A 24,459-nucleotide genomic window follows, 5' to 3' on the forward strand; every position below is an offset into this window, starting at 1 on the left:
GACAGGTAAAGCAGATGCTACCAGGTCCATTCCCTAGACCCTCACCCTTGGCTTTGTTTTCTAGTACTGACCTTTCTTCTGACAACAGTTTCTCATTTCTTACTGCTTGCTGGTGACACCTTGACTTTCCACCCGGCAGTCCAGATGCATAGCCAAGCCAAAATTCTTCAGCTTTTTCTCCCTTCCCAATTCCTTCTTTTGGCATTCTTATTTCTCTTGATGGTGCTACTTTTCTTCTAGTCACCCAGGAATTACTTCTCTAACCCTTTCCTCCCTTCTCCTCTACAGTTTTCTTCACATTTTCCCTATTCTTTCTAGTCCTTTCGCCCCATCCTAGTCCAAGCTCTTGTCACCAGCACCTATCTCCCAGGCCATTGCTAGCTTCCTAATACATTCTCACAATCTTATCATTCCTTTGCTCAGAAACACTCATTGGCTCCTTTCCTCCCTCATTTCAGATCCTTTAATCATGTACTTACAGTCTTCTGCAACCTGTCCCTAATCTATCTCCCCTAATCCATCATGCATGCTGTAATCTGACTTCCCTTTCTGAAATACACATCTGATATGTTGTTCTCCATGTAATATGGATACAGCCTCATTGTCACCCATCCCCCACACCTCCCTCTACCCTCTATATTCCAGCTTTAGCAGATCATTCAGCCCCAACCCACACTCTGTATCAAGCTTGTTCCCTAAACAAACCCTATGCCTTCTCCCTCTGACTTTCCTTCAGGCCATATTCACCACCTAGAAAATCATTTACCATCCCCCACACTTTGAAAAATTATTTTGAAATATTTAACAGAGATTATAAAGCATAGCATAACCATCTGTGGATCTAACACCCACCTTAAGAATCCCATCTCCCTTTCACTTCAGAGGTAATCACCATTGAAAGTTGGTATCTCTCACTCCTGGTCATTCCACCCATCTCTTTTAAAAATAGAATGGAATATAGTGGATGTGTAGAAAGCTAAAGGAATGGAGGTTTTTAAGCTTTCCAAATAAGTAGTTGACAACCCTTGGCAGTATAATTTGGTTCTAAAATTAGGTCTGCTGATGAGATAAGTGCTGTATATACACTTTTCATTTTTTATGATAACTCAAAAACAATACTTTCTTCCTGGATTAAATTCAAGGACAAGTTTGTTGTTAGGGTTTTCTCTAAAATTTAGGAACATAGTGATTCAATTCTTCACGCAGATTATCACCCAAAGATTTTCGGATACTATTTAAGACCCTCTATACAGAAAGAACACACATTAAATTTTATTCAGTAAAGGTATTTCAGTGAGGGACCAGAAGAATAGGTCAGCTTACTTTACTTTTTATTGGTTTACCACTACAGAGGTAGGACTTCAAGAATTGAGATGGCTGGATAGCCTGGGTGTCCATCAGACTCCCTCAAATATCTGGTTCTGAAATGAGCTTTGGACAGGTACTAGGTATCATGCCACCCCAGAACTGGGTATCTAACAAGTGTGGCAGCACTTAAGTTCCATGATCTCTCTAACTGGCTGCAATTTCAGCTGTTAACCTTGGTACTACCCAGAAGAGAGGCAAAGTTTACCTTCCATTGTTTTTTTGCATCTTTAAAAATTATCCATTTATTTTATGCAAATGAATAGAAATAGAAAAATGAAATGCTAGTATTGATAATATAGACACATGGAAAGCATACATCTTGCATAAACCACATTAGACATACACTGGTAGATAGCAGGCTCCATTGAGAAGAAAAATAACACAATCAAAGTGTACTTACAACTTGCAAATACTGCAATGTCCTAAAAGTAGTGCCTAAAAGTTAAGATCTAATTGAGTATTTTATTTATTCATTTATTTTTTTATTAATTTTTGTTACAGATGTTTCTCCTTTTCCCCCCACTGATTCCCCAATCCCCCCCTCCCTGCCCTGTCCCCAGTTTGTTGTCCATGTCCACTGTTCAGGCATACATGCATATAAGTTCTGTGGTTTATCTCTCCCCCACAACCCCCTCTTCTGGGGAGTGTCAGTCTGTACTCCACTTCCACGTCTCTGAGACTACTCCATTCCTAAGACTGTTATGTTCATTATATTCCACAAATAAGTAAGATCATATGATACTTGTCTTTCTCTGTTTGGCTTGTTTCACTTAGGATGATACTTTCCAGGTCCCTCCAAGTAGTATCAAAGGATAGGAGATCTTTCTTTCTTACAGCTGCATAGTACTCCATTGTGTATATGTACCACAGCTTTTTTATCCATTTGTTTACTGATGGACATTTGGGCTGTTTCCAGATCTTAGCTATTGTAAATAGTGCTGCTACAAATATGGGGGTACATATATTCTTTCTGATTGGTGTTGCAGGCTTCTTAGGGTATATTCCTAGAAGTGGCATCACTGGGTCGAATGGAAGTTCAATTTTTAATTTTTTGAGGTAACACCATATTGTTTTCCATAGTGGCTGCACCAGTCTGCATTCCCACCAGCAGTGTACTAGAGTCCCCTTTTCTCCACAGCCTCGCCAACACTTGTTGTTTGATGATTTGTTGATGGTGGCCATTCTCACAGGTGTGAGGTGATACCGCATTGTTGTATTAATTTGCATCTCTCTGATGATCAGTGATGTTGAGCATTTCTTCATATGTCTCTTAGCCATTTGTATGTCCTGTTTGGAGAGGTGTCTATTTAGTTCCTCTGCCCTTTTTTTAATTGGGTTCTTTGTCTTCCTTTTGTGGAGTTGTATGAGCACTCTATATATTTTGGAAATTAACCCCTTATCTGATATATCATTGGCAATTATGCTCTCCCATACAGTGAGTAGCTTTTCCGTTTTGATGATTGTGTCTTTTCCTGTGCAGAAGCTTTTGAGTTTGATGTAGTCCCATGTGTTCATTTTCTTCTTTGTTTCTATTGCCTTAGGTGATGTATCAGTGAAAATTCTGCTGTATATGATGTCTGAAATTTTGTTGCCTACAGTTTCTTCTACGATTTTTATGGATTCATGAGTTTCATTTAAGTCTTTTATCCATTTTGAGATTATTCTTGTGTAGGGTATAAGTTGATGGTCTAGTTTCATTTTTCTGCATGTACCTGTCCAATTTTCCCAGCACCATTTATTAAAGAGGCTGTCCTTACTCCACTGTATGCTCTTTCCACCTTTGTCAAATATTAATTGAGCATATTGCCTTGGGTCCATTTCTGGGTTCTCTGTTCTGTTCCACGGTTCTCTATGCCTGTTCTTGTACCAGTACCAGGCTGTTTTGATTACAGTGGCTTTGTAGTATAACCTGAAATGTGGTAATGTGATCCCTCCAACTTTGTTCTTCCTTTTCAAGATTGCTGTGGATATTTGAGGTCTTTTTTGGTTCCATATGAACTTTTGAAGTACTTGGTCTAATTCTGTGAAGTATGCCGTTGGTATTTTGATGGGATTGCATTGAATCTATAGATTGCTTTGGGTAGTATGGACATTTTCATGATGTTAATTTTCCCAATCCATGAACAGGGTATGTGCATCCACTTTTTTATAGCTTCCTCTATTTCTTTTTTCAATGACCTGTAGTTTTCTGTCAATAGTTCCTTTATTTCTTTGATTAAGTTTATTTGTAGGTATCTTAATTTTTTTTGCCGCAGTGGTACATGCAATTGTTTTAGTAGTTTCTTTTTCTGTAAGTTCATCATTGGTGTATAAGAATGCCATCGATTTCTTGACATTAATTTTGTATCCTGCTACTTTGCCAAATTCATTTATTAAGTTTAGTAAATTTTTGATGGAGTCTTTTGGGTTTTCTACATATAGTATCATGTCATCTGCAAATAATGACAGTTTCACTTCCTCCTTTCCAATTTGGATCCCGTTTGTTTTTTCTTCCTGACTGATTGCTGTGGCTAGACTTCCAGTAGTACTATGTTAAATGAGAGTGGCGAAAGTGGGCATCCTTGCCTTGTTCCTGTTCTTAAGGGAAATGCTTTTAGTTTTTGCCCATTGAGTATGATGCTGTCTGTAGGTCTTTCATATATGGCCTTTATTATGTCGAGATGTGATCTCTCTATTCCAACATTGCTGAGCGTTTTTATCAGAAATGGATGCTGGATTTTGTCGAAGGCTTTTTCGGCATCTATTGATATGATCATGTGTTTTTTATTGTTCATTTTATTTATGTCTTGTATCACCTTTATTGATTTGTGAATATTGTACCAGCCTTGCATCCCTGGGATGCATCCCACTTGGTCATGGTGGATAACTTTTTTGGTGTATTGGTGGATCCGATTTGCTAGTATTTTGTTCAGGATTTTGGCATCTATGTTCGTCAGGGATATTGGCCTGTAGTTTAATTTCTTTCTAGTGTATTTTTCTGGTATTAGAATTAGAATTATGCTGGCTTCATAAAACGAGTTTGGAAGTCTACATTCTTCTTGAATTATTTGAAATAGTTTGAGGAGAATGGATGTCAGTTCTTCTTTGAATGTTTGGTAAAACTCCCCCATGAAGCCATCTGGGCCTGGGCTTTTGTTTGCTGGGAGAGTCTTGATTACATCTTCAATTTATTCTGTTGTTATTGGTGTGTTCAAGTTTTCTATCTCTTCCTGGTCCAGTTTTGGGAGACTATGTGTTTCTAGAAATTTGTCCATTTCGCTTAGATTGTCGAATTTGTTGCCATATAGTAGTTGTTAACGATCTTTTGTATTTCTGTGGTGTCATTTGTTACTTCTCCTCTTTCATTTGTGTATTTGGGTTCTTTCTCTTTGTTTCTTGGTGAGTCTAGCTAAGGGTCCATCAATCTTGTTTATCTTTTCGAAAATCCAGCTCTTTGTTTCATTGATCCTTTGAATTGTTTTTTTTTTTTTTTTTTTTTGTCTCTATGTCGTTTATTTCTGCTCTGATCTTTACTATTTCCTTCCTTCTGCTTGCTCTGGGATTTTCTTTTTGTTTGCTCTCTAATTCTTTAAATTGTGAGGCTGGATAGTCTATTAGAGATTGTTCTTGTTTTTTGAGGTAGGCCTGTAGTGCTATGAACTTCCCTCTCAGAACTGCTTTCGCTGCATCCCATAGATTTTATGTTGTTGTGTGTTCATTTTCATTGGTTTCCAGGAAGTTTTTGATTTCTTTGTTGATCTCCTCTGTGACCCATTCATTGTTTAGTAACATGCTAGTTAGCTTTCATGTGTTCAAATATCTTTGCATATTCTTGTTGCAATTGATTTTTAGTTTCATGCCATTGTGATCTGAGAAGATGCTTGATATGATTTCAGTCATCTTGAACTTGTAAAGACTTAGTTTGTGCCCTAACATGTGGTCTATCTTTGAGAATGTCCCATGTGCACTTGAGAAAAATGTGAATTGTGTAGTTTTGGGTTGTAATTCTCTGTAGATGTTTATTAAATTTATTTGGTCTAGTGCTTCATTTAGAATCTCTGTTTCATTGCTAATTTTTTGTCTAGAGGATCTATCCAGCGATGTCAGAGGGGTGTTGAAGTCCCCTGCTATGATTGTATTGCTATCGATATCTCTTTTGAAGTCCTCCAGAAGATTTTTAATATATTTTGGTGCTCCTATATTAGGTGCATATGTGTTTATCAAGGTTATATCTTCCTGTTGGATAGATCCTTTCAATATTATGTAGTGGCCTTCTTTGTCTCTAGTTATGGCCTTCATTTTGAAATCTATTTTATTAGATATGAGTATTGCTACCCCAGCTTCTTTTTTCCTTTCCATTTTCTTGGAAGACTTTTTTCCATCCTTTCACTTTCAAACTATGTGAGTCTTTGTTGTGAGGTGGGTCTCTTGTAAACAACATATAGATGAGTCATGCTTTCTTATCCAATCAGCTACTCTGTGTCTTTTTATGGGAACATTCAATCCATTTACATTTAAGGTGATTATTTATATGCACTTATTTATTGCCATTTTTGTTTAGTGTTGTTCTGTTTTTCTTCCCATTTCTCCTGCTAATTACAGCAGTCCTTTTAACATTTCTTGCAGTGCTGGTTTGGTGCTAATGTATTTCTTTAGCCTTTTTTTTTGTCTGGGAAGCTCTTTATTTGACCTTTTATTTTGAATGATAGCCTTGTTGGATAGAGTAGTCTTGGATTCAGATCCTTGTTTTTAATGACCTTGATTACCTCATGCCATTCCCTCCTGGCTTGTAGTGTTTCTGTTGAGAAGTCAGCTGTGATCCTTATGGGGTTTCCTTTGTAGGTAACCTGTTGCTTATCTCTTGCTGCTTTTAGGATTCTCTCTTTGTCTTTAATTTTTTGGCACTTTTATTACTTTGTGTCTTGGTGTGGGCCTGTTTGGGTTCTTCTTACTTGGGGCTCTCTGTGCTTCTTGAACTTGAATGCCTTCTTCGTTCACCAAATTAGGAAAGTTTTCTGGCACTATTTCTTTGAATATATTCTCTAACCCTTGGTCATTTTCTTCTTCTTCGGGGATTCCTATGATGCAAATATTATTACGTTTCCAGTTGTCCCACAGTTCTCTTAAACTGTCTTCCTGTTTTTTCCTTTTGTTTTTCTGATTGGTTGTTTTTCTCTGCACTGTCTTCTAATTCACTGATCTGGTCCTCAGCTTCCTCTATTCTGCTTTTTAGACTTTCCGATGTGTTTTTCATTTCTAATAAGTCATTTTTTCTCTCTTCTTAGTGGTTTTTAATTTCCAGTTGGCTTATTTTTAGCATCTCTATGTCCTTAGACATGCTGTTGAGGTTCCTCAAGACCATGGCTCTGAATTCTAGTTCTGTTAACATGCTTAACTGCACCTCATTTATCTCATCTTCGGTAGAGGTCTCTTGTTCTTTCTTTTGGCTTTTGTTTTTGTTTTTCACCATTTTGGCTATCACAGTGGGCTTTGGAGTCTGCCAGGTTTTCCCTGTGGGTGTTGGTGTTCCGTTGTTTGTGGCTCCCTCTTCTGGGTTTGGATGAGGCAGGGAGGACCCACATTAAACACCACTGTCAAGTCTTAACTTTCCTGGTTAGATTTGCTAGCCCAGGGATGGTACAGTTATCCTCTAGCTTTTTTCCCTGGAGGCTGTTATTAGAGGTCACCTGAAGAACCTTGGTTTCTGAGATGGCTGAAAAACTCCCTCAGGTGCTCAGTGTAAGAGGATTTCCTGAGGGTGGGGCAGATGCTGGTTTGTAATGGGCCTCAATTAGCATTTCAATGGCCACCAGGTGGGGTTGAATCTTCGAGGGAGGGGCCCCTGCCTCTCCCCAGGGCCCTGGGAAGGTGTAAGATGACCACAGTCCTGCGTGGCTGCACTCAGCAAAAGCTCTGAGTACCCTCCAAATCCCAAGTGTCCCCACACAGTTCCAGTGCAATCTGCCTTCTCTCTGCTGGAGCCCATGGTGAGTGGCTGCTGCCAATTTAGCCTCTGTCTGGACTCTGAGTTGGAGCCGCCTGGGACTTTGAACCAGAGGGTGCTGCTCCCAGCTAAGGGTGGCCGAGTCTGCGGCACCAGCCGAGGGTGTAGCACCCAGCCGAGTTCCCAGGACTCAGCTGCGGTCGCAGGATGCTGCCAAGGTGGCAGCAGCCTCTATCCGAGTCCCCTGGTCCCAACCGAGTCCGCTGGTCCCAGCACAGGCCGCTGCGGACTGTGGGCTCCCGGCCCCCTCTCGTGTCCTCACAATCCGACCAGGATTGAGTCAGTGTTCCTGGTCATGTGGTCCTCCAGGCTGCCTTTTGGTTGCCCCTTCATGATGATTTGTGTTTATTTCCGTTGTAAATCCATTTTGGTTCTGCGAGATGGTCTGTGTAACTTCCATTCACTCCGCTGCCATTATTTTCATCAATCTACCTTCCATTGTTGACATTTCAAAGGCAGACCTCTACTTTTTTTTTTAAAGGAAGGCCCAACCAATTCATTATAAGCATGAAAAAAGAGCATTCCTATAGTATTTTTCTTTCCAGGAAGATACATTAGAAAATTTTCAAGATTGTTCCTTTTTTAGTTCCTTCTGTCTAGTGGATTTGGTACCTATTTTCATTAAAGGATGTGAAATAAAGTTAAAAAGACTAGAATAATAAAACATCCTAGTTTGTCTGTACGTAAGAACATAGTGGGAACATAGCATCTACATTATACATATTTTTTAAACTTCAGTTTTAATTCATCTTACATTGCTGCTACAAAATGAATGCTGTTTTCAGTTTAAAAAAATTTCTGCTAATATTCTATGTCCTCTTGCCCTTTGTTGCCATACCATCCCAATTTGCCATTCCTCAAACTTGAGACTCTGAAGGTTGTTGACTCCTGCTGTTGAAGGTCATATTGTGGATTTAATTAATTATTCTACTACATGTTCAGGCATTTTAAGCCTCAGAAACGGTCTCATTGCTGCTTTGGCATTTCTTTTAATCTCTAATTGAATTATTGTTATATCCCCCATCACATCAGGTTTAAACCTTCCATTTTCTTTAGCTGATCCGATCTCTTACTGTGTTGAAAAGTTAAAAGTTATTCTTACGAATCTCCTATAAATTTCCCTCTCGTCACCTGATGGTGCCTGTTTTTACCCATCCTTTCCTCCTCATCCATCTGAGAGACAGGAAATGGGCATCTTGTTGTCCAAAGCAAATCCCTCTACTTGAGCATTTCTCTGGAACCTTAGTACCCCATTATTGTTCCTCCGTTTTATGTTTGTGGTTTTCATTGGCTCCTCCCCTGCCCCTCACCCCGCAGACCTGTTCCAGTCTTTTTATTTTAAAACACCTTCTTGCATCCCTGCTACCCCCTGATACTACTATCTGTCTTCTTCCCCTTCTTTACCAGACTTCTTTTAAAAAATTAGTTTCCACATGCTGCTTCAACTTCAGGTCTATTCTTTCACTTCTTGTGATCTAGCTTCTATTCTCTATTAAAACTATTCTTTCACTGCTTAGTTCCAGTGGCCTTGGTTGAGTCTTCAACTTTTTCACTTCTCTGCAGCTATAGGTATTGTTGATTACTCCTTCCTTCCTTTGTAATTTTCTCCATGCATTCTTGGCTCCTCCACTTCTTTTTGCCTCTTGCCTTCATTTTTTTTCCTACATCCTTATTTCCTCAGAGCTATGTGTATTTCTCCAGAGTTCTGTTCTCACCCTCTTCTTTCTCAACTGTCAGTTGCTTTCCAGTTTTATAACTCTGGTCCTGATCTTTCATTTTTTATTCATGGACTGTTTTAGAACCTGCTGTGTGTCAAGCACTGTGCCAGGTGCTAGGATATAGTGGTACACACAGCAGACACAGTTTTTCCCTCATGAAGCTTTAGTTCTGATGACATTGACAGACATTAATCAGATCATCACACCAATATATAACAACAAGCTGTAGTAAGTGTTGAATGAGAGTAGGACAGGGGTATAACAGTTTAAAGAGCCTACAAAATTGTCTTGAGAAATAGATGCTTGACCCATAGTCTGAAGAATTAATAAGAGTTACCTAGATGCTGGGCAGCAGCTGGATTGGAAATAATAAGCTGAGAGAGCAACATATGAGAGGCCCTGAGACCAAATGAATCACAAAAAGATGGCATGTGGTTGTGTTGGGGACCCGGAAAGTGGTGAGAGGTGAGCAAGAGAGGTGAGTGGTGGCCAGATGACCTAGGCCTTATAGACTCTTCTAAGGGTTCAGGTATTTAGAGGTGAGTAGTGAGAAGCTTCAAAACTGGTTTAAGCAGAGGAATGATGGTATCAAATTTACTTTTGTAAAAGATTACCCGGGCTGCTGTGTGGAAGGCAGATTGTAAGCTGAGTAATAGTAGCTGCAAAGAAACTGCTGTGCCTATTCCAGTGGTCCAGAGAAAGTGCTGGTAGAGTTAGGGAGAGATTAACAGATTGGAGATTGATTTAAGAGGTAAACATGAGAGATTGGATTAAGGATAGTAGAGAAGGGGGATGACAAGGATGACTGCTACGTTTCCAGCTTTGGTACCCGGAGATAGGAAGATGTAGTTTGGAGAGAGAAATAGCACATGTTTAGTTCTGGACATTTTGAGTTATGAGAGGCCTTTGAGATCTCTTCCAGTTCTGTATTTCTCCTGGATATCTGTATGCCTCCTGGATATCTGTTCTTGAATAATTTATTATAACCTCAAACCTAGTGTGTCTAAAATTGACTGTTAATCTTCCTCCAGAACCTCCTCTTTTGTTCTTCACATCTCTTGGTAGGACCATCATTGTCCCACACACTTGAGTCTAAATCTGAGTCATCTTTGATTCTTCTCCAGTAGCTCATCTTCTTTTGCTTTCCACCTCAATCACTTTCCACTTCAGATCCTCATAGCCTCACACTTGAACTAAAACATTAGCCTTCAGCAATCCGAGGGTTAGATATAGTTCTCTATACCCACTTAAATACTTAGAGGTACAGAGGCACATAATTTTAGTCATCTATACCCGTTCATGGAGAGTGCTCAGTGATGCTAGATGAATCTTCACAAACCATCATTCTGTCATTGAATTTCTTTTCTCAAGACACATTCCATGAAATCCAGTCACCTTGGTCCAAGCCCTGGCATTCTACTCCACAGGGAATTCCCCTGCCACCCTATCTTAAACCTGGCCTACTTGTGTGTGTGTTTTTAAATATAAAATCCCCATGTTTTTCCACATGTGTAGCTAATGTCATTGTTACCTGTTTATGGAAGGCTAATCTCCAACTGCTATTATTCTATTTTTTAAGAATCATATTTAGTGTCACCTTCACCATAGAACTTTCATGTGACCCAGTTGATAAGAAATCATCTTGCCCTCCTTTGACCTCTCATTCCACTTTGGACCTTTTTTTTTATGGCTTTTGGCACTTGCGTCCTAGCATTGTGGTTATTTGGATACATGTATCTTATTTCCCAGACTGGGCCTTGAGCTCCCTGAGAGCAATGTCTGCATTTTATTTAATCTCCATGGTTCCCAGGGAACAATACAGTTTCTATTACTCAGTATAAACTCAAAAGAGAGATTGTAAATTAATGCATCTTTTTATATTGTTATATTCACTGTTCAACTATTTTAGATACTTAGAGGTCAGAGGCACAGAATTTTGAGTTAGAATGGGCCTTTGAGAATCCTTAAATATTTAATGATATTTACATAGTAATGACTTAGGTGTCTAGTTTCTAGAGAGGGAAGCTAATTTTTCTGTTCATGGATCTTCCAGTTTGGCCTGCTGGGTTATCTGATTTTGAACCTGCCATTCAGGGAGAATGTGGCACGTAATCTCATTAGACTGGGTACCTTTGGTCAGGAGCTGGCTGGTTTTCCTCAGTGTCTTATTTTTTTTAATGGATTTTTAGAGAGAGAAGAAGGAAGAGGGAGAGAGAGAAACATCCATGTGAAAGCATAGCATTGACTGCCTGCCTGCTGCATGCCTTCTATAGAGGCTCGAGCCTGCAGCCCAGGCATGTGCCCTGATACTGGCAACCTTTGGACAATGCCCAACCAACTGAACCACACTGACCAGGGCCTTAGTGTCCCATTTTCTGTTTTGTATTAGGTCAGGGCAATCAGAGTTATAGAATTCCCTCTATACAGGAACAAAGAACAAGGTCTCATCTCACTTTTATTTATTTATTTATTTTTACATTCTTGCTTCTGTGTTGCTGTTAGAGTATCAGACTTTTATTTAGTGTCTACTCTATGTATTTTTAGGTGTAATTTTGGCATTTATGAATACAGTTGAATAGACACTGATAAATCTCAATATAATCTAAGCATAATAATAGACTGCTGATAGATATTTTTAATAACTAGACTGTATTGAGAAATAAATACATTATTATATAAAGCTATGTATGTGCAGTTACTGAGTAGTGTCTTTTTTCTCTTGGGATTTGGATTTCAGTCATGTAGTGAGGTGTCTTATTCCATGAACAGCTAAAAAAAAAAAAGCCTCCTTATGGGTACAAACAGAAAGACCTATAGCTGCATGCCAGAGCATACCGAGCAACTATAGTTGCATACCACAGCCATGTCTTTCAAATGGTAAGGGATTCTTTGCTATAATAATAACTTCTGTTTTCTATCTACCATGTAACAGGTACCATGTCAGGTACTTTATGGCCATTATCTCTAATAATTCCTACTTTACAGGTAAATATTGGTGATAAATGCAATAAATTATTAAAATCATCCAGCAAATAAATGTCAAAACTCAGATTTGAACCATTTTTGTCCAATTTATTTATTTAGTTTTTTTGCTTTTTTTTTTCCATTTATTTATTTATTTATTTTATTTTTGTTACAGATGTTTCTCCTTTTTTACCCCATTGACACCCTCCTCCCCATCCTCCTACCCCATCCCTGGCTTTGTTGTCCATGTTCATTGGTTATGCGTACATGCATATAAGTTCTGTGGTTTATCTCATTTTTGTCCAATTTAATAGCTTGTGCTCTTTTCTCTTCATTGTGATAACCATACTCTTATACTTTTTAAACTTTTTATTTTAACATACTTATGAACTCTCAGGCACTCTTGAAAAATAGTACCGAGAGGTCCTGTGTACGCATCACCCAGCTTTTGTAATAACTATACTGCTTTATCAAAACCAGGAAATGGATTGGCACAATACAGTTACATCAGTTTTTTCATGCCCTCATTTTTCGTATGTTTTTGCATACAATTCTGTCTCGTTTAATCCCATGTATAAATGTGTGTATCACCAACAGTCAAGATATGGACTGTTCTGTCAATCCAAGCCAACTCCTTCATCCTACCCTTTATAGCCACACCCTCCTTCCCCTCATCCCCTGGCAACCACTTCTCTCCTTTCCGTCTCTACAATTTTGACATTTCAAGAATGTTATTAACGGAATCATACAGCACATGACCTTTTGAGATTGGTTTTATTCACTCAGCATGATGCACTTAAGATTTTTCCAGGTTGTTGCATGTGTCCATAGTTCATTCATCTTTGTAACTGGGTAGCATTCCATGGCATGGATGCACCACAGTCTTAATGCTTTTTGAATTTCTGAAATACCCATGAACTATATTATGTTTCATGAAGAAACGCTTCTTTTTTTTTGTTTTGTTTACTCCTCAATTGAGGATATTTTTCCATTGATTTTTAGAGAGAGTGGAAGGGAGGGAGGGAGAGAAAGAGAAACATCAACATGAGAGACACATCAATTGGTTGCCTTCCGCATGACCCCATCTGGGGCCAGTGATCGAACCAGCAACCCTGCTTCATGCCCTTGACCAAAATCGAACCTGAGATTCTTTGGGCCATAGGCTGACACTCTAACCTCTAAACCAAACAAGCCAGGGTGAGAAATGCTTAATTTTTTATATTATGTTTTAAGAAGAATGATTTAAAGTAAGAGAAAAAACTTAATTTTATTTGTATCCCCCAAAACCACATCTTTTTTTTTTCCAATTTTTATTAATTTTTTTTGTTACAGATGTTTCTCCTTTTACCCCCCAGACATCCTCCTCCCCATCCCGCCCCCGCCCCCAGCATTGTTGTCTATGTCTATTGGTTATGCATACATGCATATAAGTTTTTTGGTTCATCTAATCCATCTCCCCCACCCACCTACTCTGAGGTTTGTCAGTCTGAACCATACTCCTTTCTATGTCTCTGGGTCTGTTTTGTTCATCAGCCCACCTTGCTCATAAAGAACAAAAATTGATAAGCACCTTTAAACTTTTTTCTTTATTATCAAAGTCATCTAACACAACATTAAAGAAAATATTGGATATTTAAAATTGTGTAGCCTTTCCTATCTTCGTCCATATAATATATATTTTACATTGTTGTAGTCACCGTGTATTTTGTGTGCTTTTTTCCCAATTAAACTTATTTCCCATGTACCATAATTATGTTAATAGCTGCATGCTAGTTCAGTTGAGTTGACTGACTATAATTTATATATGTATATATTTTTAAAATATATTTTTATTGGTTTTTTTAGAGAGAGAGGGAGAGAGAGATAAAAACACCCATGTGAGAGAAAAATTGATTGGCTGCCTCCTGCACAGCCCCTCGTGGTGATCAAGCCCGCAACGCGGGCATGTGCCCTGACCAGGAACTGAACCAGGACCTCTCAGTCCATGGGACAGTGCTCAATCCACTGAACCACACCAGCTAGGTGACTGACTGTAATTTTCTACACCCTGGTGTTCACCTCTGGCACCCTTGAGCATCTGTTCGTGGCAGCTGCTGTTAACTTGTTGCAAGGATTACAGAATGGCTTCACTAACATGATTTTGTCATGCAAGCAGCCTTATGAAACCCTTGCAGCCAGTATTGGATAAGAAATGATGGAGAAGCATTGCTGTATATTCAGGTCCTTTCACTTTGGGAAATGCACTCATGCCTAAGAGTTCCGGGTGCTTGATTTCTAGTGGGGGAATACAGACATGGGAGTTCGTGATAACAAGATTGAGTGAGGAAAGTGGTGTAACAGCAGTCTGAATCAGGTATTGTAGAACTTCAGAGAAGGAAGTGGTCAAACTGTGTGATCTAATTGGAAAGCAAGGCTTCGTGAGAGGTGATGCATGCTGAACCTAGATTTAAGCCACAGGAAGGATTTTGGTAATTGGGAAAGATAGATCATCCTAGGCAAAGGGAAAACTGTAAAGCACATGGGCCTAATTGTATATGAAATATTTGAAGAACAGTGAAGGAGCACAGAATGTCATGGGATAGATGCCTGCAGAGACAAACTGGAAGCAGCATCATGGGCTCTTGCATTATGTATCTAGGAGTTTAGTCCTTCGTTCTATAAGCAATGCAGAATGGCACATGTTTGGGGCTACATTTTGGTTGCATAACTGAATATTTTAATGCTTGATCTTTCATATGTGATCTACATCATCTTGTTTTAAAAATAAAAAGTAGTAAAAGGGCAAAGGTTAAAATGCCCTGAAAGCATATGGTTGTTTTAAATTTGTTTTTGACGTTTTAATTACACTGACAGAAATATTGACTTTTGTATTTTTGTTCATTACAGGATTCTGCTCTAATACTTGATGTTCCTTTGGGAGTGATCTCAAGAATTGAAAAAATGGGAGGCGCAACAAGTAGAGGAGAAAATTCCTATGGTCTAGATATTACTTGTAAAGTAAGAGATTTAGTACTTTTTTACATGTAAAAAAGACACATTAGCTTTGAATGATAAGTAAAAGTTAATGTGGGTTTAAAAAAGTCAAAAACCTTTATTCTTCTCTCATGATCAAGCTTTCCAAAACCAACTCTGGAAATAGCCCTATAAAAGGGACCTTCCGTTGTCACCAAGTGCGAGGACTTGAACTGATCATTTTGTTAGCTTGACTGAGTAGGAAGAAAACTTTATAAGTAAAATTTCACAGTTTTTAGTTTTTGCCCAGGTTTGCTCCTAGTGTTCCTTCATGTGATATGTTACCAGCTAGATACCTTCATACTGAAAGGAAAGAGAAATATAAGAGATTTTGCCTTCTGTTAACAGGATATGTTCTTACCTCTAACAACATTTTTAACTTTTTTGTAGCTTGTTTTCAGAGATAGTAGCCTAACATTTTGTTTTGGCATGTTCAGTGGTTGAGATTTAATGATAATAACAACTTAATTAATTATAATAGTAATCATCTATTGAGCATCCATGTCGGTCCAAACATGTTAGGTGGTTTGCATTCAATACTTAGGTCAAACCTCTGGGATGGACAGTGGCATCCCCATTTTATAGAGGGGAGCCTAAGGATAAGAATAGATAACAACTGAAATTACCCAACACATGCCAAAGTTGAGATCCAAATATAGTGAGATAATCACTTTGCAAACAACAAAGTAGACCCCCTGGCAAGAAAACTTGTTTTAAGGTATTATAAGGAGAGGACACTTTATAGAAGAATGCCCATTCCTAGAAAGAGCTAAAGGGCTTTGGTGATCATCTGTCCCAGTGGATCTTACATCTAGATATGTATCAGGGTAACCTGAAAAACCTCTTTAAAAATGTAGATCTTTGGGTTCTACCACAAATCCTACTGTAATCTCTGAATGTTGGGTCCCAGAAGGCTGAGACACTTTCAAGTGTCTCTGGTGACTCTTAACCATCAACCTTGTACAAGGGTCAGCAATTTTTTTTTCTGTAAAGGGCCAGATAGAACATATTTTAGGCTTTGTGGGCCAATAGCATCTCCGTCATATGTATACCTTTGTGTTTTGTTTTTTAATCCTTTTAAAATATTATTAAAAAAAACAAACAAAAAAAAAACATTCTGAGCTTGAAGACCATACAGACTGACCTGGGCTGAAGTTTGGTGACTCCTCGACAGTCTAAGTTCTTTTTTCTATGGATAGGGAAATGAGGACTCTGCTCAGTGGAATTACTTGCCTAGCATTGTCCAAGGAGCTAATGGAAGAGCCAGAATGAAAGCCCAAGTCTCCTTTTTCTAATCTCACTCACTGTGATTTCTTAAAACCAATCTCTTATAGTTTTGTTTGGATTATGAACATAATACATTTTTTGTCTCTGATTTATGAAAGATCAAGACTAGTAAACTCTATCAGAAACAAAGGATTATGTCATTTTTAGACTTGAACTAAAATTCTCCATCACTTCCCACCTTGCCTTTTTTGTTTTTGTTTTAATTCAAGCTACCTTAATGCCTTATCTATGATCCCAGCTAGTCTACTATTTGAGGCCTAGAAATATGGGGATTTACTTTTAAGGGAAGTTTTTGCATTTTACATGAAAGGATCCATGGGAGTGGAGTGTTATAATACAGTACTCAAGGGAAAATGGGGTTGCTATTTTGATGATTTTGAAATGACTTTTATTCTAATAGTGTTTTTAACATATCCTATTTTTTTGCCTTATCAATAGGAAAAAATTGTATTAAATATTAATCACCCAAAATTAATAAGAGAAAGCACATTCTTATCATTTGTTTATTATAAGAACAAAGGTCTGGGGACACCTCACCAGGCATAATTCTCAAATGTTACATATATATTTCTTGGAATTAGTATTGAGCTCAAAGACAGTGACCAAGAACAATGTTGTGGCACAACCTTTTAACTCAATTTTCTCCCTGGAAACACCAGTGTCACAAGAGTCAAGTTCCATTTTTGCAGTAAGATCTGAAGTTGATTAAAGGGGATCTGCAGCAGTGGGATAAAGACTCACCCGCCTGCCTCTCATAGGTCAGCTGTCATCTGCAACCAATAGCTGTTATACAACTGTGTTTCTCTACTGAAGCAAGTAATCACAACCCCTACACATTTGGTTATACCAGCTCTGAACATGGGAATTTCTGTTTGCCTATAGCAGCTTTCACATGGTGGAAGCAAAGATAGTTCTGATTATGTGAATTCTGACACCCCAGGTTACATAGCTCCTGCTGACAACTTGGAGCCTTAAAAAAAAAAAAAAGGAAAACCATATCACCAAAATGCCTTCTGTCTTCTTGCACACCTCACTCCCATTTACTCAGTTTAAAGACGGTGTGGTATTTTGAAGTCAGCAGCGATGGTGTTATTTTTTTAGAAATGCATTCTAGGAATAACACCTCAGTAGATCAGCCCTTCAATGTTGTTGCAACAAGGGTGTGTTTACTTCGATTCATTTATTATAATGAAGCTCGGCACATCCTCATGTGACCCAGTTGTTGAAGAGGCTGAGGGCCTTACTACAAGACTCTTATGCCACAAGGCTCTTTCCCAGATGTGCTGCACTGATCAGGCAGACTCTGAGGAGACCAACTGGAACTTAACAATTAGTATATGCTCATATTTTTCTTACAAATGTGGTGATCTGCCTCCTGTGAGTCATTTGCCTTTTCCACTTCAGTTTTCTTATTGGCAAGATGATGTAATAATTCTTTCTGTCATTTAATTATATCTGTATCAGATGGCAAAAATAAGTTGCTTGAATCACATATGCTTTGGCACATTGAAAAATGTTGCTGGGATCACTGATAGATCAGAATAAATATTTAAGCCCTAAGACTCCTTGTGCTATACTTGTATCTCATGGCATACTCTTCAAAAGCATATCATCTTACTGAAATGTTATTTTCCTTCTGCTTGACTTATGTTTGGCTTCATAAGCCAACAACTAATATTCCAGTTTTCTTGGAATATGCTGTGAGTCAGTTTTTGGATTTTATTCAGTTGTGTGTTTTTAAAAACAAAAGCACAGAATCCTGGAGCTGACAAGGCCCAGTAGGTGCCATCTGTATACAGAATGATCAATCATGGGTTGTTCATTAGAGGTCTTACAGTCTGGTTCTTTACACTTCCTTTGCTGCCATTTGCATTTTGGATTATCTATGTTTCTCTCTTTCTCTCTCTCTCTCCTTCCCACTCTATCTAAAAATCAATGGAAAAATATCCTCAGATGAGGATTAGAAAAATAATAAAAAAACGAAAAATATGGAGTTGGTGACATCCAAAAGGGCAGGGACTGGATCTGTTTCATTCATATTTATCAGTATCCCCAGGGTCCAGCATGGTATTCATTTCTGATTGAAAGTGCTGTGCACAATATAATATTCTTAATGCCTTGATTGATTTTAAGAGACAACCTAAAAACTCTAGCTTTGAAAATAAGATAGAATGTTATTTTGATGTATAATACAAATTGATATTTATGGGAGCTTATTTTGTTTAGATTTGATTTAAAAGAAGGTTTCCCTGCTTACTGAAGAGATGTGTAATAGAAGCTATCCTTAAAATAGGGTTTGATCATTAATTTTTAGTTTCTGGAGGCATTGTCACTCCTAACATGGGGTAATAATAGAACTCTGTGAAAGTAAAATAGTGTAGTAAAAATATATTACATTGCTTGTATGAGAGCTTAAAATACAAATCATTTCCCAATTTTTAAAAATAAGACTTAAAAACATAAGGAGTAAGGGAAAGAATTTCTGTATTTTAATATGTTTGACAATTTTGAGATTGTACTTGATAGTAGATACACATTTGAAAAGTTCTATGAATAAAATACAGTTTTATAATAAAAAATAACCCAGAAATCAGTTAAAGTACAGACACAGTAGATGATGAGCAAGGCAAGGTTTGATTTGTCTTTTTATCAAATGAATTTTAGTTCTGTCTTCTCTTTAGCACTAGTTGTTTTGTTTTTGCATTCATGACTGCAATGGGAATATTTTCAGGGGTTCTTAAACTGGGTATGTCAAAATATACAAAACAAAGTAATTTTCTTTGTAATCTAGACGAATCGCCCTTTCAGGTAAGTGAATCTTCTACACCTTAGTTGAATAGAAGATTTTTGGCTAACAAATATGACTTTATTTGAAGTCTGATTTGTCAAATTTCCTGCCCCCTAGGACATGAGAAACCTGAGGTTCGCATTGAAACAAGAAGGCCACAGTAGAAGAGATATGTTTGAGATCCTCACGAGATACGCCTTTCCCCTGGCCCATAGTCTGGTAAATTCCAGGGTTCTTCTCAGTGTCGGAAGGTTCTTGGGTGTCTCTTCTTTCATATACTGACTGTGCTGCACTTCCCAGTGTGATGTGTATCTGAGGGTATTTCTTAAAGATGATTGAACCATTCCCAGAGGGAGTGGGCCTCTCCTATGCTGCTCTGTTTAGGATGGCTTGCCCCAGGTGACTGTATTGTGGGCTTCAAGGTGGGTTGGATCCCAAGTGAGCCTGGGACTTGACTTGGAGCAGCTTGTGCTCTCCCACCCCCAAGCATGCTCTTGCTCTTAGCTAGCTTATGAAGTTGTGAAGTGGAACATGGTGGCGTTAGAGAAGTCACATCCCAGAAGTTGATGCTTTTAATCTGGGCTAAGAAGAGATGTGTGTCAGGCTTTTGTAGTACCAGTTATAAATGGGAACAAGTCCTCTGAGCCTAAATGCCATTTAAACAAACACACTTCTAAAATTCAGATACATTGTACAGATACTACAGGCAATGCTGAATAAGGCAGGCCTTTTTTTTTTTAATTAAAATTTTTAATGTGGACATAATTGCAGATATCCTCATATCGGGGTGACTGGATAAAGAAGGTGAAGGAATTAGCTAAAGAATGTATATGCATATCCCATGGACAGGGACAACAGTTTGGTGCAGGTTTTTTTCTTGTTTTTTTAAGGAATAATACTTTAAATGTCATTTAATAGCATTTAGTATATATTTGGCAGGACAGACATATGTGTGTTTACTTATAATCTATGACTTTGTCTATAACATGATACAGGATGTGTATACCTAGAACTTTTTTTTTCCTATTCACGAAACTGAGTAATCTAACTTAGTTTTACCATGTGATTGAAATAAAGCTTTTCATGCATGTTGCTCTTAAAACAATCTTTGTATTCTGCCTTGGTCTTGCTGCCTTTTTTTTTTTGTCATGCCCTGCTCGAATATTCTTACCCTTCTCCTCTTCTGCTTGATGATAAACAAACTTGGAGGCAAATAGGTAAACAGGTAAACAAGGAAATAATTCTTAAATATATATATATATGAGATATGTTGTCGGCTAGACCGAAGGTGATGAAAGACATCATTAAATAGAAGAGCTGCTTTGTAATGTAGCTTTTCTTCCTATGGCTGTCTTTTAATTAATTTATTTGTAATAAATGCCTCAGATTTTTCTTCTAGTGAGAAAAAGGCTTCTCTCTTCACAAATTTCATCAGCAGTTGTTTCAGTCGAAGGAAATTTATGGTTCATAAAAAGGGCAATTATACAAAGACTGCAGAGATCTAGAAGGATATGAAGTACTCATCATGAATCATGTTTTGATTATAGAGTCAAATGTAATGCTTAAAACAAATGCAGTGATATCATAGAGTTTAATATATTTTCAACCTTTCCTCAGTTTATTAAATGTGATTTAAAATATATTTTAATATTAAATATATTAACTATTAGGATAAAAAGAGTTGTATGGGACCACATCTTTGAAATTATTATTAAAGTGAGTATGGAAATCTAATCCATAAAAATTCAGTTAGGGAAAATTCTGTCTTGGGTTTTCCATATCTGACCCTAATTATCAAATTTCAAGAATGGCTCACATATGTTTGAAGGAGCTGAGGCCCCAGTCCATCTACAAGATCTTGCTGCATCACCTATCTCCTTTTTGGGGCATCTTCTACCTCTTTTAGAGTTTACTCCCCTAAAAATGTCAAGTATTGGGCCAACTTTCTCCTAAATTACTGTTCCATCTCTCACTTTAATTTAGTGTTCTGGAAAGAATAGTTTGTTCTTATCTCCAGTTCATTCATTCCTCCAACCCATTCCAGTGTTCAGATTTATTGGAGGTACCTTCTGGGAACTCATGGCCTTTTACTGGCCAAATCTGGTGCCTCACTTCAATCATAAATGAGTTCGCTCTTCCCTGGGCATTCAACCATTTTGACCACTATCTTGCAAGTCTTGGTTTTTGTGTTTCTGTATCATCTTGACTATTTCTTCCCAGTCCCCTCTGCTTTCTTTCCCTTAAATGTTAAAATGTCATCAGTGGTCCCGTCAGCCTGCTTCTCCTGTTACTTTCTTTGCCTTAATAGCTTCATTTAGTCCCATAGCTTAAGCTGCCATTGCTGTGTGAGTGACTTCTAAATCTAGCCTCCCTGACATTGGCCTTGAGTGAATCTAACAAGCCTAACTCTCAAGCATCTTCCTCTGGAATTCCATGAAGATCAGAGCTCGTCATCTCCCTAAACTCTTTGCAGTTCACTAGACCCACTCTTCACTTACATGTCCCTCAATTTGGATCATCCTCAGTTGTTCAAGTTCAAGAACTTGAAGTCCACTGCCTTATTATTCCCCTGCCTTGCCTCTCATAGCCACATCAGTTCCAATTCCTATAGGTTCTATTTATTAGAAACTCTCCAATATATATATTTTTTCTATTTATACTTCTACTTTCTAATTTAAGCCATGCTTCCCTACTGGCTTCCTTTCTTTCAGTTTCTTTACCTTTCAGTTTATCCTACACAGTACTGCCAGTTTTCATCATGTCACTCTGTCCCACTCCCCACACACACACAAAAAAAAATTCTCAGTGACCTCCCATGGCATATACCATATACTCAAACCACACAGGACCACCCTATGCTCCTCTGGTATACACAGAACTTTCTCAACTTGGAGCCTTTCGTTTTTCTGTCCTCTTTACCTGCCTTCCTCTTGTCTCTTTAAAGCCCATCCTCCACCAACTTGCTCGATCCTAGGTCCTTTTTCCATGCTATATGCATTCCCGGAGTTCATCTCACTTCACACTTGTTAGACTTGGCAGGTCCTTCTATCAGAGCACTTGTCTCAGTTTGCCTTATGTAATAATTATGTAGTAATTGCCCATCCTTCCTGCTATACTGTGAGCTTATCAAGACAAGGATCAGTCCTTTTTTTATTCTTTTTTTTAAATTAATTAATTTTTGTTACAGATGCTTCTCCTTTTCCCCTCACTGATTCCCCCTCCCCCTCCCTTTCCACCCTGTCCCCAGCTTTGTTGTCCATGTCCATTGTTCATGCACAGGATCAGTCTTTTTTATATCTCTCTAACTTCAGTATAATGACTTCTTCATGGAAGTGGTATAATGATGGCTTTTTTTATTGATCTTGAGTTTAGTAGAAAATGAAGGGGAAATCCATTATAGGGAAACAAATGGGATGGATTTCTGGATGTTGCTGTCATTGGAGTGGTCCACAGAGGGTTTAATTTCTTGAGTCTATGATACTTTGCCTTTTTCTTTCTTTTTTTAATCTGTGCTAAGAATCCCTACTTCTTCCTTTAGGACAAACTGGAGGAAAAAAATGTGAACTGAATTGTTCATTCAAAGTTTTGGAAAATTAAATTCTCTAAGTTTTAACCACTAAAAGTCATCTTTAAAAAGATTAAACTAAACACCAAAACAATACAAGACACAGATTAAAACAGACCAGCTACTGACATGGCTTTTGGAATATCAGTCCCTGCTATTCAAGTCAACATGTGCAACTGTTTCATAAATTGAGTTCATTTCAAAATACTGTTTTGGGTGGTGTTGGGGAGCAATGATGGCAGGTGAGGAGTACTACAGGATGAATGATACTTATTCCCATTTAGGGATGTGACAGAAGTAATCTGACAAGCATGTATGGCCCCAATATAGTGTACATTCAATGCTGTAAGATAAATGCAGAGGAAATCCATTGAGAAGTCTCAGGAAAAAGACAGCACATCCAACCCAGATTGAAAAATCCTGCATGGAATCAATAGTCATTTGGGTTGGACCTTGAAGGATGGTTATCATTTTCAGTGGGAAAGGATGGTGGAGGAAGTGAAATTTCAAACAGAGGCAAGACTCTGACCCTTGACATAACAGAGGGAAAGCTGGAGCATTGCAAAGTGTTTATGAGGGTAGCCAGTGATGTTTGGCCGGAGTGTGGGGAAGAGAGGGAAATCTGAGGTCATCCAATGGAAGTCCTTGGTAGGGTAAGGAGTTTATACTTTGAGAAGTAGCGGAGACCTCTGAAAGTTTTCAGTTAAGTGATAGGGCTGAATACAACATCATGAAGGATAGATAGGAGAAGAAAACTCCTGAAGCCAGGAAGGGTAGTCAGAGGCCCTGGGAAGAGGTCCAGAACTGGTGGTCTGAAGACCACACGCAGACTGAAAAGTAAGGAGTGTGTGTGTGTGTGTGTGTGTGTGTGTGTGTGTGTGTGTGTGTTCAGTGTTGCTTCTCATTTCATTTTTCCATCTGAAAATGAGCTATTTGCTTTTATCTGTACCACACCCTGCAGGTTCTTCTCTCATCTCTCTAACCATTCTCATTCACTTTGCTGGCTTCTTTCCCACCTTCACTCCCTATAAACTACAGAGGACCAAAGACAGAGAGAAGTTTAAGAAGATAATCATGGGTGTGAGACACTGTGGAGGGTCAAGGAGAAGGGAGGATCAGGAAAAATCCTTCAGATTTGATGATTACAAGCTCTCTGGAAACCAGACCCCTTAAATGAACTGCTTGAGGTTGGGATCTTTTTTCCCTTTGTATCACCAGTGCCTAGTACAATGCCTGGCATACATTTGTTGAACTTTTTTTAATTCAGGAAAATTATCCGAATGGAGGCAACAGAAGTCAGTTTGTAGGGGTTTAAAGAGAGAGTAGATGGTGTTTTTAAAAAGTAATGGTAGCAGCCAGGTTGAGGGAAGAAGTGTTTTCCTTAGAGTCTGAGAGAGGTAAATGGATATATTTGTGGGCACTTCTTTTCAAGGCAAGAGAGAGAAGGGATCTTGAGCAGGATTCTGGTGAAGGCGGAGGGGGATGGGATTAAGCCCAGTTTGTAGGGAAGTTTTGGAAAGAAGGGACAATTATTCCTCTGAGACAGGAAGGAAAGAAAAGTTCCTTGACCCCAAACCATTAACTTGATTGTTTTTGTATTATGTCAATCCAGTAAGACTTGAAAATGGTTTAGATAGTATTTTCTATTGCAGCTACATAATTTATTTTATTTTATTTTGCTTTGCTTTTCCAGATGCATTGTAGTTCACGACTAGTTCTGGATAAGTGATACCTTTTTATGATAAGAAATGTGGCAACGCTTCTGATAAGATGG

The 24,459-nt window shown here is 38.3% G+C and overlaps 1 protein-coding gene across 1 annotated transcript in view; it reads left to right on the plus strand.

Moving 5' to 3' along the window:
• The window catches only part of MTM1 (myotubularin 1), a 153,619-nt gene that overhangs the window by 52,868 nt on the left and 76,292 nt on the right, over positions 1 to 24,459 (plus strand). The window contains exons 5-6 of the mRNA XM_036271174.1: positions 14,920 to 15,030; positions 19,238 to 19,339. Coding sequence (XP_036127067.1) covers positions 14,920 to 15,030; positions 19,238 to 19,339 — 213 coding nt within the window. The remainder of the gene's footprint in view (positions 1 to 14,919; positions 15,031 to 19,237; positions 19,340 to 24,459) is intronic.

The sequence above is a fragment of the Molossus molossus genome, unplaced genomic scaffold (genome assembly GCF_014108415.1).
Source record: "Molossus molossus isolate mMolMol1 unplaced genomic scaffold, mMolMol1.p scaffold_m16_p_2, whole genome shotgun sequence".
Taxonomy (NCBI): domain Eukaryota; kingdom Metazoa; phylum Chordata; class Mammalia; order Chiroptera; family Molossidae; genus Molossus; species Molossus molossus.